This window comes from Macrotis lagotis, chromosome 8 (genome assembly GCF_037893015.1).
Source record: "Macrotis lagotis isolate mMagLag1 chromosome 8, bilby.v1.9.chrom.fasta, whole genome shotgun sequence".
Lineage (NCBI taxonomy): Eukaryota > Metazoa > Chordata > Mammalia > Peramelemorphia > Peramelidae > Macrotis > Macrotis lagotis.
This window is the reverse complement of record NC_133665.1, coordinates 174,180,656-174,196,097: the sequence shown is the minus strand read 5'-3', so window position 1 is coordinate 174,196,097 and position 15,442 is coordinate 174,180,656. Positions and strand designations below refer to the sequence as shown.

General features: G+C 42.7%; 2 protein-coding genes across 5 annotated transcripts in view; one reads left to right on the top strand and one right to left on the bottom strand.

The window, feature by feature from the left end:
* FHIT (fragile histidine triad diadenosine triphosphatase) overlaps positions 1-15,442 on the bottom strand; it is an 896,014-nt gene that overhangs the window by 489,649 nt on the left and 390,923 nt on the right. The gene's annotated exons all lie outside the window — the stretch shown is intronic.
* LOC141496357 (mortality factor 4-like protein 1) lies at positions 193-2,716 on the top strand. Its single transcript, XM_074198840.1, has 2 exons — positions 193-1,358; positions 1,737-2,716. Exons 1-2 carry the CDS (start codon positions 270-272, stop codon positions 1,854-1,856), a joined length of 1,209 nt encoding a protein of 402 aa, XP_074054941.1. The 5' UTR covers positions 193-269; the 3' UTR covers positions 1,857-2,716.

The window sequence follows — 15,442 nt, the reverse complement described above, 5'->3', positions numbered from 1 at the left end:
CCTCCCCCCGCCCCTGCGGCCGCGCCCCGGGGTTTGTGGCGGGAGAGGCCGGGGGGGGGGGTGGGGGGGGGGAGCCGCGCAGGCGCCCTCGGGGCCCCGTCCGTTAGGAGGCGCCCGCGGCCCGCCCCCGGGGGCCGGGGAGGGGGCGGGGGCCTCCGCGCGCCTGCGCAGAAGCCGCGGCGCCGCCCGCCCGCCCGCCCGTTAGGCCCGGCTCTCCGGCAGCGCGCGCGGCCGCGGCGGGCGGAGCGGGTCCCGGCGGGCGCCCCGCCATGGCCCCCAAGCAGGCCCCGAGGGCCGAGTTCCAGGAGGGCGAGCGCGTGCTGTGCTTCCACGGGCCGCTGCTGTACGAGGCCAAGTGCCTCAAGGTGGCGGCGGCCGAGCGGCCCGTGCGCTACCTCATCCACTACAGCGGCTGGAACAAGAACTGGGACGAGTGGGTGCCGGACGGCCGCGTGCTCAAGTACTCCGAGGCCAACCTGCAGCGGCAGCGCGAGCTGCAGCGGGCCGGCCGCGAGCCGCCCAGGGCCGAGGGCCGCGCCCGCGGGGCCGGGCCGGGCCGCCGGGGGGGCGCCGCGGCCGCCGCGCTGCAGCACAAGCACGTGGAGGCGCTGTTCCGGAACATCCGCCTCGGGCCGGCCGAGGCCGCCGCCGCCGCCCCGGAGGCCGCCGCCGCCGCCGCCGCCGAGCCGCCGCCCGGCCCGGGCCGCAGGGCCCGCAGGGGCAAGCACAAGGCGGGCGGCGACGGCGCGGCCCGCGAGCCCCCGGCCGCCCCGCCGCGGCGCCGCGCCCGGCCGGGCCCCGCCGCGCCGGCCCCCGCGCCCCGCGCCGCGCCGCGCCTGCCGCTCCCGGCCGAGCTGAAGCCGCTGCTGGTGCGCGACTGGGAGCTGGTGACGCGGCGCCGGCGGCTGGCGGCGCTGCCGGCCGCGCGGCCCGTGGCCGCCCTCCTGGACGGCTACGTGGCCTGGCAGCGCGCGCGCGCCCGCGGCGACGCGGCCCAGTACGCGGCCGAGGAGACGGCGGCCGGCGTCCGCGCCTACTTCGACGTGCTGCTGGGCCCGCGCCTGCTGTACCCGGCCGAGCGGCCGCAGCTGGCGCGCCTGCGCGCCCGCCACCCCGCGCTGCCCGCCTCGCGCCTCTACGGCGCGCCGCACCTGCTGCGCCTCTTCGTGCGCCTGGGCGGCCCGCTGGCGCGCGCGGCCTTCGACGACCGCAGCCTGGCGCTGCTGCTGGGCTGCCTGCACGACCTGCTGCGCTACCTGGCGCGCGACCCCCGCCGCCCTGTGCGCAGACGCGGACTACGAGGCGGCGCCGGAGGGGGAGGAGGGCCAGGAGGAGGAGGCCGCGGCCGCGGCGGGCAGGTGAGGGGGAGGGGGCGCCGAGGGGGAGGGGGAGGAGGGCCAGGAGGAGGCCGCGGCCGCGGCGGGCAGGTGAGGGGGAGGGGGGAGGCCGGGGCCGCGGCCAGGGGAGGGGGAGGGGGCGCCCCGGGGGAGGGGGAGGGGGCCGGGGCCGCGGACAGGGGAGGGGGAGGGGGCGCCCGGGGGAGGGGGGGAGGAGGAGGCCGCGGCGGACAGGGGGGGGTAGGGGGGGGAGGCCGCGGACAGGTGTGAGGGAGGGGGAGGGGGAGAATGGGGAGGGGGCGGCGGGGGCGTTGGCCAGGGGAGGAGGCGGGCCTGGGGGGCGGGGGGCGGGGGGCGGCTCGGCCCGCACCCACCTAACCCCCATCTCCTTCCTCGCAGCCAGGGCGGCCCCTCGGCGCAGCGGGAATGACCAGCCGGAATGCCCGGACCAGGCCGGCGCCCACCACACTCTGCCTCCGCTTGACCACTTTTTCCTCATTTTCTTCTTTTGCCGCGTGACGGGAGCCGCTCCTGCACGCGGGGGCCCCCCACCTCGGCCGGCCCAAAGCGCCCCCCTTGGGTCCCGGCCGGACCCGTTGCTTTTCTTTTTCCAGTTTCTTTTGGATGCTTCAAATCCGCATGACTGTGGGAAATGTTAGCTTGTGCGGTTCAAAGATGCCCTTAGAATGGGGCAAGGGTAGGCTTGGTAAGAGATCGAGTGCCTCTAATGTAGACCTGGCTTTCTGGGGAAATGGCTATCCCCACAGCTGTTTTGCAGGTTTTCAGTTTTGGAATTAAAAAGGATTGGACTCTTCCCGAGGTCCTTCCCATTTGTGACAGTCGAGGTTTTGTTTTGTTGTTCATAACCAGCCACCGGGCACAGTGACTCACAGATCTGCCACTCTTCCCACAACTGGCACGGTGATCTTCACCTATCCAACAGATCTGCCACTCTTCCTACGACTGGCACGGTGATCTTTGCCTGTCCAACCGGTCCCATGCTGTCATCAAGTACTCCAGGAACTCGTTGTTATTGATAATGGGGGTGTGGTTAGGTCAGAAACGATTGCTTCCTCTATTCTACAAATTTAATAGTTTGCTTTTGATTTCTTTAAAGAAATGCTTGGTGCTGGGCTCAAGATTTTTCTAGTTATACAGGTATGATTTAACTTGTAATCTTAAGTTCCAGAATGTTAACCATATTTGTGTAGGACAGATAAATGTAAATATCTGTGAAGGACATTTTTATGTTTTATGTTTAATATTCTGATTTATTGCTTGAATGAAAAAAAAGTGACCACTCAACCATTAAACTAAGGTAGCTACTCTTTGTACTTTAATTTTAAAAAAAGGCCTTAATAAATCACTTTGAAATTTAACTGGAAATGTGAATGTCATTCAGAGATCATAAGAAGTGTTCCTGAAATAAGAAGATAAACTGGAAAATTTGACACTGATAGAGAAGCATTTAGGGGAGACCGGGTCAGTTGCTGCAAAGTGTTGCTACATGCCTTCCAAACATTTGAGGCCAAAACACAAAAGTTTTCACTAGATGACTCCTACCTTTTGAATGACTTAATGACATTTTTAGAATGGAAGTATGATAAAACAAAATCTTTTATTAATTTTTGCCAGGTTATCCTGATATTCCTAGTTGAAACATTTGGGGTTACTACTCCCTGAAGATAATACACTGAGTGGAAATTACAGTATTACACAATTGTTTAAAACTGTAATAACAAAATTTCAAAGCTTCATGATTTATATATTCACTTTATTCATTTTTAATCACATACATTATATATATGAATCATGTGTATATATGTTATATATATATACACATACATACATACATACCCATATACACATAATTCATCAGTTTCCTTAAATCTCATGACCTATCTTAGCCACCATTTGACAAGTGCAGTCACAACTATAAAGTCTTATCAAACAGCCACAGGGCTTTAGGCACAATTGATACTAGAGACACAAGGAAAAAACAAGCTTGTCTGCTCTCAAGAAGCTCATGTTATAATGAAAGCAGTTTGAAACATGACTTGGAAGTTGATGTCAGAAAGGACTAGGGGAGAATCTTTAAGGAACCTAGTTTGAGGTGAGGTGGTGCAGTGGATAAAACACTGGTCTTGGAGTCAAGAGGGTAGGAGTCCAAATCCAGCCTCAGACACATGCCACTTAACTAGCTGTGACCTTGGGCAAGTCACCCTGATGGCCTCACATCCAGGGCCATCTCTAGTCCTGATTCATAATCTGACCACTGGACCCAGATGACTGGAGGAGAAAGTGAGGCTGGGTGACTTAGCACAGCATCCCCTCACTCAGACCCAAATCACATGCTTGTCATGGCACCTCTCTGATATCATGGTCTTTGAGAGTGAAGGGCAAACATCAATTGGAGTTAAGAAGGGAGATCACTTCTCATGGAGTTAACTTGTACAAATGCCAAATCTGGACATGGAATATCTCTTGGGAGGAACAGTAAAAAGACTATTATCACTAATAAGAGTTGGAAGCCTCATACAGAAAAGGGCAAGGTTGTGAAGGGCTTTAAAGGTCAAACATGGTCATACCCATAAAGAAGACTGGTAACTGGAGGATAGTGGAGGGAGAGACAACAGACAAAGTAGAAGACTTGCAACAGAAGAGCTGTGCTGAGGGGCCTGTCCAATGGAAGAAACTGTGAGTACTTACTAGAAAGTACCTTGTCCTAAAAGTTTAGTAAATATTAATAGAATTTAATTGTATGCCAAGAAAATAACCACTATGAAAATAATTGGTGCAGATATTAAGAACATTAAAAAAAATACTTTTTATTCAAATTCTGTACTTGGTCTTAAGGTCAAGACTGAATTGCAGTAGCTAGTTTACAATCTAGTGTTTCTTTCAGTTGTGGGTTTTTGGTTTTTGTTTTGTCCATATATTCACTGGGGGAATACAGTTAAAAGTGATTTCCATTGATCTGCACCTCTTTCCAGGAGATGAGTAATTCCTGGTTGTTTTTCCTGGGTACCCTGGTGTTTTTGCTTTTGGGGATATGTACATAGTCTGGGATGTTAGCTTTCATCCTCTTAAAAGATACCCCCCCTCCTCCTAGGGTCATTCCTTATTAAATTTTCTCAGACCTACCTTTAGTTATTTAGGTTATTGTTTTCTGTTTGTTCGTTTGCTTCAAAGAGAGTTTTCCATTTGGGAATACCCCATGAAATCTGTGTGAAAGACAATGTTTTAAAAATATCATCTACACATAAAACAATGAGAAGTTGGATTTTTATGGATTAAAGTTTCCAGTGAAATGGTTTTAGTCCAAGCACCTGCCATGAAATCTAGAATTCTAGTACATTGTCTTTCCTTTAAAGTAGAGGGTGTGTGTGTGTGTGTGTGTGTGTGTGTGTGTGTGTGTGTGTGTATGTATGTATGTGTAAAACAGGGGGAGAGGGTGCTCTGGGAGAGAAAAAACTGCTATTTGGCAGTTTGGTGAAGCTAATGGATCTCTTTATAATAATTTTTAATGAATAATTGAAAAAATATTAAACTTCAATTTAATAACTCATTGGCCATAATTCCAAATTGCTCTCCAAAATGGTTGAGTTAGTTCACATTTCTACCAACTGAATTTATGTCCCAATTCTTCCATAACCCCTCCAACATTTGTGAGTGAAAATAAAGATGTAACTTTTATCATTTTTCCCATCTTAGTTCATGGACGCCCTGATTAAGAAACCCTACTTTAGGGGCAGCCAATTGACGCATTGGATAGAGCGTTGAGCCTGGAGTCAGGAGGACTTGGTTCAAAATCCAGCATCAGATACTTAATAATTACCTAGCTGTGTGACTTTGGTCAAGTCACTTAACTCCTATTGCTTTGCAAAAAAAAAAATCAACTTAAAAAAAGCCTACTTTAAGGGAAATGTGAGAAACAATGTACAAAAAGCCCTTCAGTTATTAATGCTGGGTCAAGAAAAATGTGAGAAAGCAAATCTTTGTCTGATTATAAACAAGGCTAATAGAGGAATTTATATTTAAAAAACCACTTAGATCATTAAAAACTGAGCTCATAAATTTTCAGTTAAAAGTGTAGAAGGATGCTTAAATTTAGGTGACCTGTGTCTCAGAACAGGGCTAAGTTTGTGGTTGCAAAAGTGAGTTCTTTGGGAATATCCAATAGTGGGAGTGATTGAAGACAAAAGGAAGAGGGGAAGGAAAGAGAAAAGTACTCTGGAAGAGAAGGTAACAAAAAATGTACCTATTACACAAAACTCATGGTTCCATGTTACTTCATAGTCCAAAGCAGACCTGGCTAGTTAGATTATTTTTAATAGTATTCATTGTCTTGTGTACCTAGTAGGCACATAATAAATGTTAGATTTGATTCAAAAATATTTTCTTAATTGAATTGAAATGTTCACTTAAAACTTGGATTATAAGTGAAAGAAAAAATACACACAGTATAATAAATGTTTATATCTGGGTATATAGCTATAATCTGTTGTTAAGAGAGTTTGAAGGCAAAAGAAGGGTACACCAGAGGATGAAAGGGAGAGTGACCTGGAAGCAAGGATCATGAACTTAATCAGACTTTCTGAGATAGCAAAAGATAGAATAACCTGATGTGCTTTGGTCATGGGGTCTCAAATAGTCACACTTAACTGAATGACTGAGCAATATTTCTCTCTCTGACTCTGTCACTTGCAGTAAAAAAGGCGTCCTTTGCTAATGTGTGTATTCTCAACGAGGCACATATAGATGTTTTTCTGTTTGACGCTGCTTTTTGAAAGACACTATTAAAAATATTAGAGTAAAAAAAATTGAAGTTTTTGGCTTAATAATGTCATTGCCAACTTCTAGTTTGTTGAAAAATGAGCTAATGATTTTGGAAGGTACATAACATTTCTATAATAAGTTTAAGATTAAATGTAACTTTCATATTTCCATTCAGCCCCCCTCTAACTGAAAAAAACATTTTATCAAATTAGAAAAGTTATTCCTTGATTCAAAAGGAAAAACCTACCTCTTTCTAGGAGTCTTCTCTCGATAAAGTGGATCTAGTCATTGTCTATAAGCAATATGACAATAAATAACCACTCCAAGGCAGCCATTAACATAATGGTCCAGTCAAAGTTCTAGCTTGGCTGATTCAACTTGAAAGCATTTTTTTTCATGTTGGCTGATCCTTCGATGACAGTTCAGGCTTTATGAAGGACATGTTGAAAGATCTTTCATAAAGGTTTAAAAATAGAATGACTAGTGTTTTGAAAAGTGCAGAGGTATGAAAAAAGGTGTACATCTCCCTTTGTAGATTTAAATTGTAAAACATCTGTGTGACCTTTTCAAAGGTAATAATTGAGATTTATAGATAAATACAGATATCATCTATGTATCTATTAATTAGTGAGTATTAACTTGTGTCTTCCTGGTCCATTTGCTTTAACATATTAAAAAACTCATCCAAGATGTGTTTAAGACAGCAAAATTCTTTCCTTTTGATTATCAGTATATACAATGTAAATTTTATGCCCTGTGTTTTTCATGTTTTCAATAAACAATGAAACATGGCAATACACACATTTGAAGTTAATTTATCAGATTGATTTACATTGATCAAATTCAGTCATCATAAATAGCATGAAAATAAAAATTTCTAATGAATAATTGTTTCCAAACCCCAGAGAAAGAGGTCATATAATTTAATAACTTGAGACAAAGCATATTGTAGTGAATAGTTCCTGGCTCAAAGTCAGGAAGACAGGGCTTCAAATCCCACTTCTGATGTTTTCTAGATATGTGACCATGGGCAAGCCATCAACTTCCCTGGTTCTTAATTTCCTCACAAATCAAATGGAGATAGTAATTCCTGAAGCACCCACCTCACAGAGTTAGTGTGAGACTCAAACAAAAGAGCTGCATAAATGGTATCCCCAGGAAAATCTTGGAAACTCTGACAAAACAGTTGTTTATCCACACCGGTGGAGAGGGTTCCTACACTAAACTTTACTCCATTTCCCTGTACTAACAAAATCACAACTTGGTTCTCAGGCACAGATCATTAACATCCTCATCAGAATCACCATCACCATCACCATCATAATTACTTGCATTCAAGTAAATCACAGAACATAATTCCTTAAGTCCACTGCAATGGGGTTTAACTGATAGAGGAATTCTAGCATTGAAGTCAGAGGACTAAACTTTAAATCGAGAAAAACTTGGTTAAAATCCCACCTCAGCCACTTACCAATTGTGTGAATCTGAGGAAAACCAATGTGCCCAGTTTCTTCATTTGTAAAAAGAAGAGTTAATAGCTATTAAGCTATTAATAATAATAATAGTTCTATATCGATGGTTCTTTGATATGTTCCAAAAAAAGGTTATAGTCAGCTAGAACCATCCTATGTAATGTGTGGTTGTTAGCAGATTATATGTATATATTTGTGTGTGTGTGTGTGTGTGTGTGTGTGTGTGTGTGTATTACAGACAAGGCAATTCAGTCATTAAGATAGAATTCTTCACAATTTGGACCAGTTCTATCATGTGCCTCAAGACTTTTTATTGCTCAAATGACATCTCTTTTTTTATCTCAAGTCAAGCCAAGTCAACAAGCATTTATTAAGCCTGGGGATACAGAGAAAGACAAAAGAGCCCCAGTACGCAAGGAGCTCACAGTGGAATGAGTGAGACAACATATGAACCACTATGTGCAAACAAGATATATTCAGGATTAATTGGACATAATCTCAGAGGGGTCTGGCAGGATTTTGGACTGTTGGCAATCCTACAGTGTATCTTTCAGTTTAATTGGATATGGTGCCTGGCATGTCTCGTGCTTGGGGGTATTTAATAAAAATGCACACATGTGTGATGCCCACTGATTTATTATGGTGAGTCTGCATCTGCCACCAGCCTGGAAAGGGTTCACAACATAAATGTCTACTGTTCTTATTTCAGTTTGAGGGCTGAAATTTTCCAAGTTACTTCCTAGTCCAAAGCAGACCATGTTTGAGAATAGCAAGACAGGTTCCTACAGCTCATTCTAATTGTAAGAAAAATGAGAATATCAAAGAGAAGGAAGAATCTTTTTCTCAGAATTTAACAGAACAAATTTCCATTTTCTCCCTCTTTCATCTACATCAACCCAGATAGTAGAACTTGTAAGTTCTTAAGGCCATCTGGTCTATACCAAAGCATGGCTGTACTGGTTGCCTTGTCTCTATTTATTTTATTTTTAATTTATGGAATAAGATAAGCATTTGCATAACATAGTATAATAAAAAGGATGATTGTGCATGAAATTGCAAATCTGCTATGTATAATTTGTAATTCCTTTTAAATATACAAAGTTATCATGTAAATTTCTTTTTTTTTCCTCCTTCCATCATCCCTGCGCTAAAGATGGCCACCGTTAGACGTTTCTGGGTGGATATATGTAAATTATTTTATACACATGAATATTTTATCAGTTCATTCTCTGTAGCCCTTATAGATTGGGATTGGGAGGACTCTAAATCTCATAATTAAACCTACATGGAATAAAATCCAGTTTGATATAAATTCACCAATTGGCTCTCAGATCCAAGCTCAAAAATGTTTTGGGGGGGCAATAAATCAACTTTTGTCAGTCTCTTAACACCTGAAAAGTTCAAGGTGGGCAGGCTTGAGGATCCAAGTATGGACTTTTAAATAGGTTCCATTCCTTATGTCCAGCTTGGGTGTTGCTAACTCCTTTGGAACTGGTATAAGCCAAAACTGAAATCCTTATTTTTTAAAAACCAACAAAACCTTCAACATAACCATTCCACAAACATTGGCAACTTATTTGGGACCTAAATAGCTATAAAAATCTGTACATCAGACAAGAACATATATATATACATATATATATATATGTATATATATATATGACTTGTATAAGCTGATTTATAAGGGAATCTAAAAAGGAAAATGTACCTAGTTGTCCTCTGTTCAGAAAGAAATCTGAGATGAGGTGATTGCTCTATTGAGGTGTCTGATCTCAGTCAGTTTCCAAATAACACCTATAGCTGGGGGTCTCCGAAGGCCGGCAGTACTGTGCCTCTTTAGAGCTCACATGACCCATAAACGAGGAGGTGTTCTGCACCTGGGTTCATTAACTTAAATTTATTTTTGTTAATATTTTGATTGCTGTACTTTAATGTTTCCTTTATAATCCTATGTATTTAATGCATTTAAAAACCTAATTCTGAGGGGTCCATTGGCTTTACACATCACTGCCAGTGTGGTTCATGATTCCTGTCCACTAGCTCAATACAATCTGTCAAAAACTTAATGAGGATTTTATGTCAGACAATATTTTTGCTTCTTTTTTTTTCTTTTTTCAAATCCATAGTGCCTGGCACATAAATGCTTAATGAAGATAGTGGTGATGGTGGGTACGAAGTACTAACCTACTAGTAACTGGTAAAGGTTTTACTTTATTGGGGTTCTTTTTTCCTAGATAATTCAGCCATAACTGTGCCATATCTGGTACCCAATTCCTCTGGGATTCTTGTTTGTGTTTGAGAGTCAGTGGCAACAGGAACACTCCTGTCTAGTCTGCCATCTGGCTGACTTCATGACCCAGGAGTTCCTTATTTGTTATTATAGCTCCCGCCTCTCGTTCACCAGGGTGTTCTTCATTGGCCCTTGGGTAACATCTGATTTTATTCCTCTAGAAAATGACTGATGGCCCAAGAATCCTGCCAGTTGAATATTGGGATGAAAAGAGGGCCTTTGTCTCTGGGAGAAGTCAGGGATCACTGAAGACTCCTATAGGCAATCCAACCCGCTCTCTCCACCCATTGCCGTATTTCCATTTATCAGATCAGTCCCAGATACATGTACACATGAACAAGCTCTCTAGGGTGTCTCTAATTGCACACCATATCATAATTAAGAGATGACTTTCTAGACTTCCTACTCAACCCGTGGAAGTCTGGTCCTTCAAATGAAGACATCTAAGACTCTTAGATTTATCTGTAATTATTAAAATTGTATAGTATTATGGCAACATACACTGAATAGTAAAAATAGAGTTGAGTGAAGATGTATTGGGAAGTCAATAGGAAAAGCTGGCACCAAGGTTTCAATAGTTGGAGGAATATGAAAAAGTTTCTAGGGCATTGCAGAATGACAATGGATTCTGGTGATTATCTTTATTAGACATTATACATTAAAGAGCCAATTCATTAAAAATTAATGGCAGAGGGATACCATCCACATGTTATAAATAATCAGTAAGTGAAGACTGATGGCTAAGCATTGGGTCAGTTTGAATTAATAAAAAAAAATTGAAGCAGGCAGTGGGAATCATAAAAAAGAGAGATTTATAACAAACTACCTTATAAGAGGAAGAAGGAGGAATAGATATTACCAATTTGAGCTGAAGAACAAACAGGAAAATGAGAACAAATTCACCATAAACCTCAAATACCTTCTATGAACAAAGCATTTATTTCCTGAAAATGAATATCTTAAAAAGAAAGAATCTTGGTAGACAAAGTGTGACATTGGACCATAGTGAATATAATCATAAGAAGAGAAACAGATGTTCTCCTGCAAATCAGGGGAAATGCTAATGTAAGTTGAATCTTTTCTCTGAAATTCTGGCCACACAGTGGGGCGGATATTAGTAACAGACAAGACTATTTCAAAATCCCTGATTTTATTAAGGTATCAAGCCCTGACACAAAGCCAACTTTTTCAAGTGAAGATTTTTCTAAAACGAGTCCTCTCTTGTGTGGGTTAGACTCTACCAGTTTTCAGAATTTATAATCCTTGTGCAAAATCTGGTAGGATGCTAGACTTTTTTATCAGGAGACCTGGGTTCTAGGTCCAGCTCTGACATGAATTACTTATTCTTTGGGCACAATCTTCCTGTCCTCATCTATAATATGAAGCTGTTGGACTAGTTGACTTCTCACATCTCTTCCAGATCTAATGCTCCCCCAGTCTTAATGCCAGAAACTTAGGCTTTATTGCCAAGTACTCCCCTACTTTATTGAAAACTTAGCCTGCTACCTTTGGAACAATGGGATACATTAATTTCAAAAGTATTCCTATAGGATCTTACTGAATTTCTGTAACATTTCTAGGAGAACCACACTAGGTCCTCTCATATAAGAAATTCATGGCAGTGGGGCAGCTAGGTGGTGCAGAGTTTAGACTACCGTCTCTGAAGTCAGGAGGACCTGAGTTCAAATTGGACCTCAGACACTTAAAAATACTTAGCTGTGTGACCTTGGGCAAGCTACTTAGCCCCACTGTCTTGCAAAATAAAGAAAAAGAAAGAAATTCCCTGGTTTGTATTCTGAAACACATGAATTAATATAGCCACATGCACGCAACAGGGAGGCCAGTTTTCTTGTCTCAGAAGTGACTTAAGATGATTGAGCAGATGCTACAGGTGTGCTGCCTAGTCTTATCAGAGAGTGAGGTCTGCAAGATAAGGGTTTCTCCAGGTTGAAAACTCTTATGACAAAAAGGATAGTCCACTGATGGAAGATAAAGCGAAGAAACCACCTTCTGGATTTACACCGGCTTGAGAGAGAAGGCATATGAATTCCACTAGACTGTGAATTCCTGAAGCACGTCTGTCCTTAGTCTTTCTTAGTATGTTCAGCATAGTATCTGATATATAGTTGGTATTTGATAAATAATAGTGAACTGTCTCAAAGTCACTAAGGAATTTTATTTTTTTATTTTTTTATGTTTTTGCAAGGCAATGGGGTTAAGTGGCTTGCTCAAGGCCACACAGCTAGGTAATTATTAAGTGTCTAAGGTCACATTTGAACTCAGGTCCTCCTGACTCCAGGGTCCGTGCTCTATACACTGTGCCACCTAGCTGGAGTTTTATTAAAGTTTTATTAAAATATGACCACGTCAAATTAAGATCAAAGGACAATCTAGGCCTGAAAGGTACTTATTTATTCATTGAAGGGATTTCTAAGCCTTTCAGTTAGTCAACAAATATTTATGCATTAATACGTATCAGCCACTGTGCTATACCAGGGATGTAAAGGACAAATACTTTGCTGTGTCTAAAGTAATTTGTATATTATATGTTAACAAATAGTTACATATAAATCAGTATAATGATTTCAACCATTAAACTGAGAGTTCTTTAAGGGAAAGGATTGTTTATTGTTTTGTTTCATGTTTTCTTTCTTTCTATCTTTAAATGTATAATATAACAATGACAATAGTAATAGACCTTTAAAAATTTGCAAAGCAAGTGATATATCAATTCTCATTTGGAACTCACATTACCTTTGAGGTAATGAGTAGAGGCATTATTATTACTACTTTATTTTTGTTACTCTTAGGTTTTTTAGGTTTTTTTTTTTGTAAGGCAAATGGGGTTAAGTGGCTTGCCCGAGGCCACACAGCTAGGTCATTATTAAGTGTCTGAGACCGGATTTGAACCCAGGTACTCCTGACTCCAGGGCCGGTGCTTTATCCACTGCGCCACCTAGCCACCCCTATTTTTGTTATTCTTATCCAATTCTTTGTGGCTCTGTTTCTTGGCATAAATACAGCTCATTTTACAAATGAGGAAACTGAGGCAAACAGGTTAAGTGAGTTGCCTAGGGTCACACAGGTAGCAAGGGTCTAAGGATGAATTTGAACTCATGTCTTCCTGTCTTCAGGCTCAGCCCTCTATCCACTGCACCACCCAGCTACCCTCTAATAAAAACAAACAAATCAGAGGAGGACTTGAACTGGGGTATTTCTGAGTCCAGCACTTTTATCCTATCCACAGTGCCCAATGCAATCTCTCTGTATAAGAATAGGAAAAGAAGGGGTGGCTAGGTGGCGCAGTGAATAAAGCACCGGCCCTGGAGTCAGGAATACCTGGGTTCAAATCCGATCTCAGACACTTAATAATTACCTAGCTGTGTCGCCTCGGGCAAGTCACTTAACCCCATCTGCCTTGCAAAAAAAACCTAAAAAAAAAAGAATAGGAAAAGAACACACAGGGACATGCCATTTTAGCATATACTATCCTATCTTCTATAAAATGCAGTATGATTGGGCTCCATTTTTAAGTGAAGCATTTATATAAGGTTTCTTCACTGTTAGTATTCATGAAGAATCCAAAGAAAATATTCTGTAAACATAAAAAAACTTCAATGCCAAATAAAGATGCCCCTGAGTTTTCCTTGCAACTTATGGACCAATCTATAAGGGCAAAAGTAATGAAAATGTTATTTAAAAATCTGACAAACTTACACTAGAGATGTTCAGTGTTGCCTATTTAAATGCTGTTTCCCCTCCTATTAGTGGGTTAAGAACATGAAAAAGAAATACCGACTCATTTGGTTTCCTTTCATTTTAATATAACTGAAAGGTCAAGGAATAACTCAGTAAACCACCCACCTTCCCACTTGTGCTTCCTTTTCTGTTCTGTGTCAGCAATTAGACTTTAGGTCTAAGATTTCTACAAAAATGACTTTCACACCTACAGAATAGTACAGAAAATGAGGCACCAGAGCCCACTGAACCCAAAGAAACCTGTTGCCTCTCTTCAAATCTCCATCACTGGAATTTATAAGGATCAGTCAATCAACAAGGATTTACAACAGGCACTGTCCTAGCTGATGGAGTTACAGCTACAATTCTTACTTTCAATGAGTTTACCTTCCAATAGGAAATATAAAATTGTAGACGGTAATGAATAAATACTTTCATACATACATGCGTAGATCTTTAAGGTTACCTCATTTCAATCTTACACACTGATAAGAGGAAATAGACAAAAAATGGTATAGGATGGAAGCCTACAGATGGGTTGCTACCTGTACCATTGGAAGGATTATTTGTGAGATCCAATTCTGGAGACAGGGGAGAGGAAGTTTAGAAGCAGACAAGGGAATGAGTGAGTTGGCCCTGCAAAGCCTACAGCTACGGTGTGAGGTTTTGAGGTCCTTCACCAATGTGAATGAATCCCTGAACCCCAAAATCCACTCTTCCTTGCAGAAAGGGAAAGTTTTGTTGGTCTAAATTTTACTTATCATGAGCAACTAACCAATTTAGACCAGAAATGAAATGATTATAATTGTAATAGATCAGAAATAAAATGAATGTAACTGTAATCCAAACCTATAAATAACCACAACCAACGACCATTTCTGCCAAAATCAACAGCAGTGATTCATTTTACAATCCACGTAATTCTTGTAGATGAGAAGGGCTGACAAGTTAACACTCATCAGAAATATTGGTGGATTCACTTCCTCAATTAAAACTGTTAATCCAGTACTACTCAGAAGATATATCTCCATCTGTCTGCAGGTCTATAAAATTCACTTCTGAGCATCCTAGATTTTGAAAGGAACTGAGGGTCAGTCAGTTGACTAGAATTTATTAAATGCCATATGTCCCCATCTATAAGAAACACCCTTTTTTTTAGGTTTTTTGCAAGGCAAATTGGGTTAAGTGGCTTGCCCAAGGCCACACAGCTAGGTAATTATTAAGTGTCTGAGGCCGGATTTGAACTCAGGTACTCCTGACTCCAGGGCTGGTGCTTTGTCCACTACACCACCTAGCTGCCCCCTAGAAACACCCTTTTTTGAAAAATTTTGGTGTCTAAAAACTAGAAATGTTTTATACAGTGGTTGTAGATTTTTTGACTTGCATTTTCTGCTTTTTCTTACTTGTGGTCTTTGTGCTCATTGTTTCACATTTGTTACTGGTATATATTAGGTAACATCTGCCCAGAAATGGCCCAGCAAAGATTTTCATCCAGTTCAAAGTGATCCAGTTTGCCAAAATGAATGGAAATCATGCTGCTGAACATCAGTCTGTTCCTCCTCCATCTGAGAAAACAATCCAAGACTGGCTATCGGAAGAAGAAACCCAACTAAGAAGGCCATGAGAGGCAAGGCAGTCAAATGGCCTGAGTTCAAGAGGGAATGGAAGAGATGGATTGAAAAGCAAAGGACCAGTAAAATTCCTGTGGCCACCAAGATGGATCAGCAGGAAACCAGAAGAATTGCTGATGAAAAAGAAGTGACCAATTTCACAGGAGGACACAATGGGTGCTTCAGGTTCATGAAACGGAATGGACTGAGCATTTG

Bases quoted from the DNA above. Each gene is read 5' to 3' on its own strand.
- LOC141496357 (XM_074198840.1), top strand. From the start codon at position 270: ATGGCCCCCAAGCAGGCCCCGAGGGCCGAGTTCCAGGAGGGCGAGCGC. The intron at 1,359-1,736 runs GTGAGGGGGAGG...CCTTCCTCGCAG, and splicing joins GCCGCGGCCGCGGCGGGCAG to CCAGGGCGGCCCCTCGGCGC.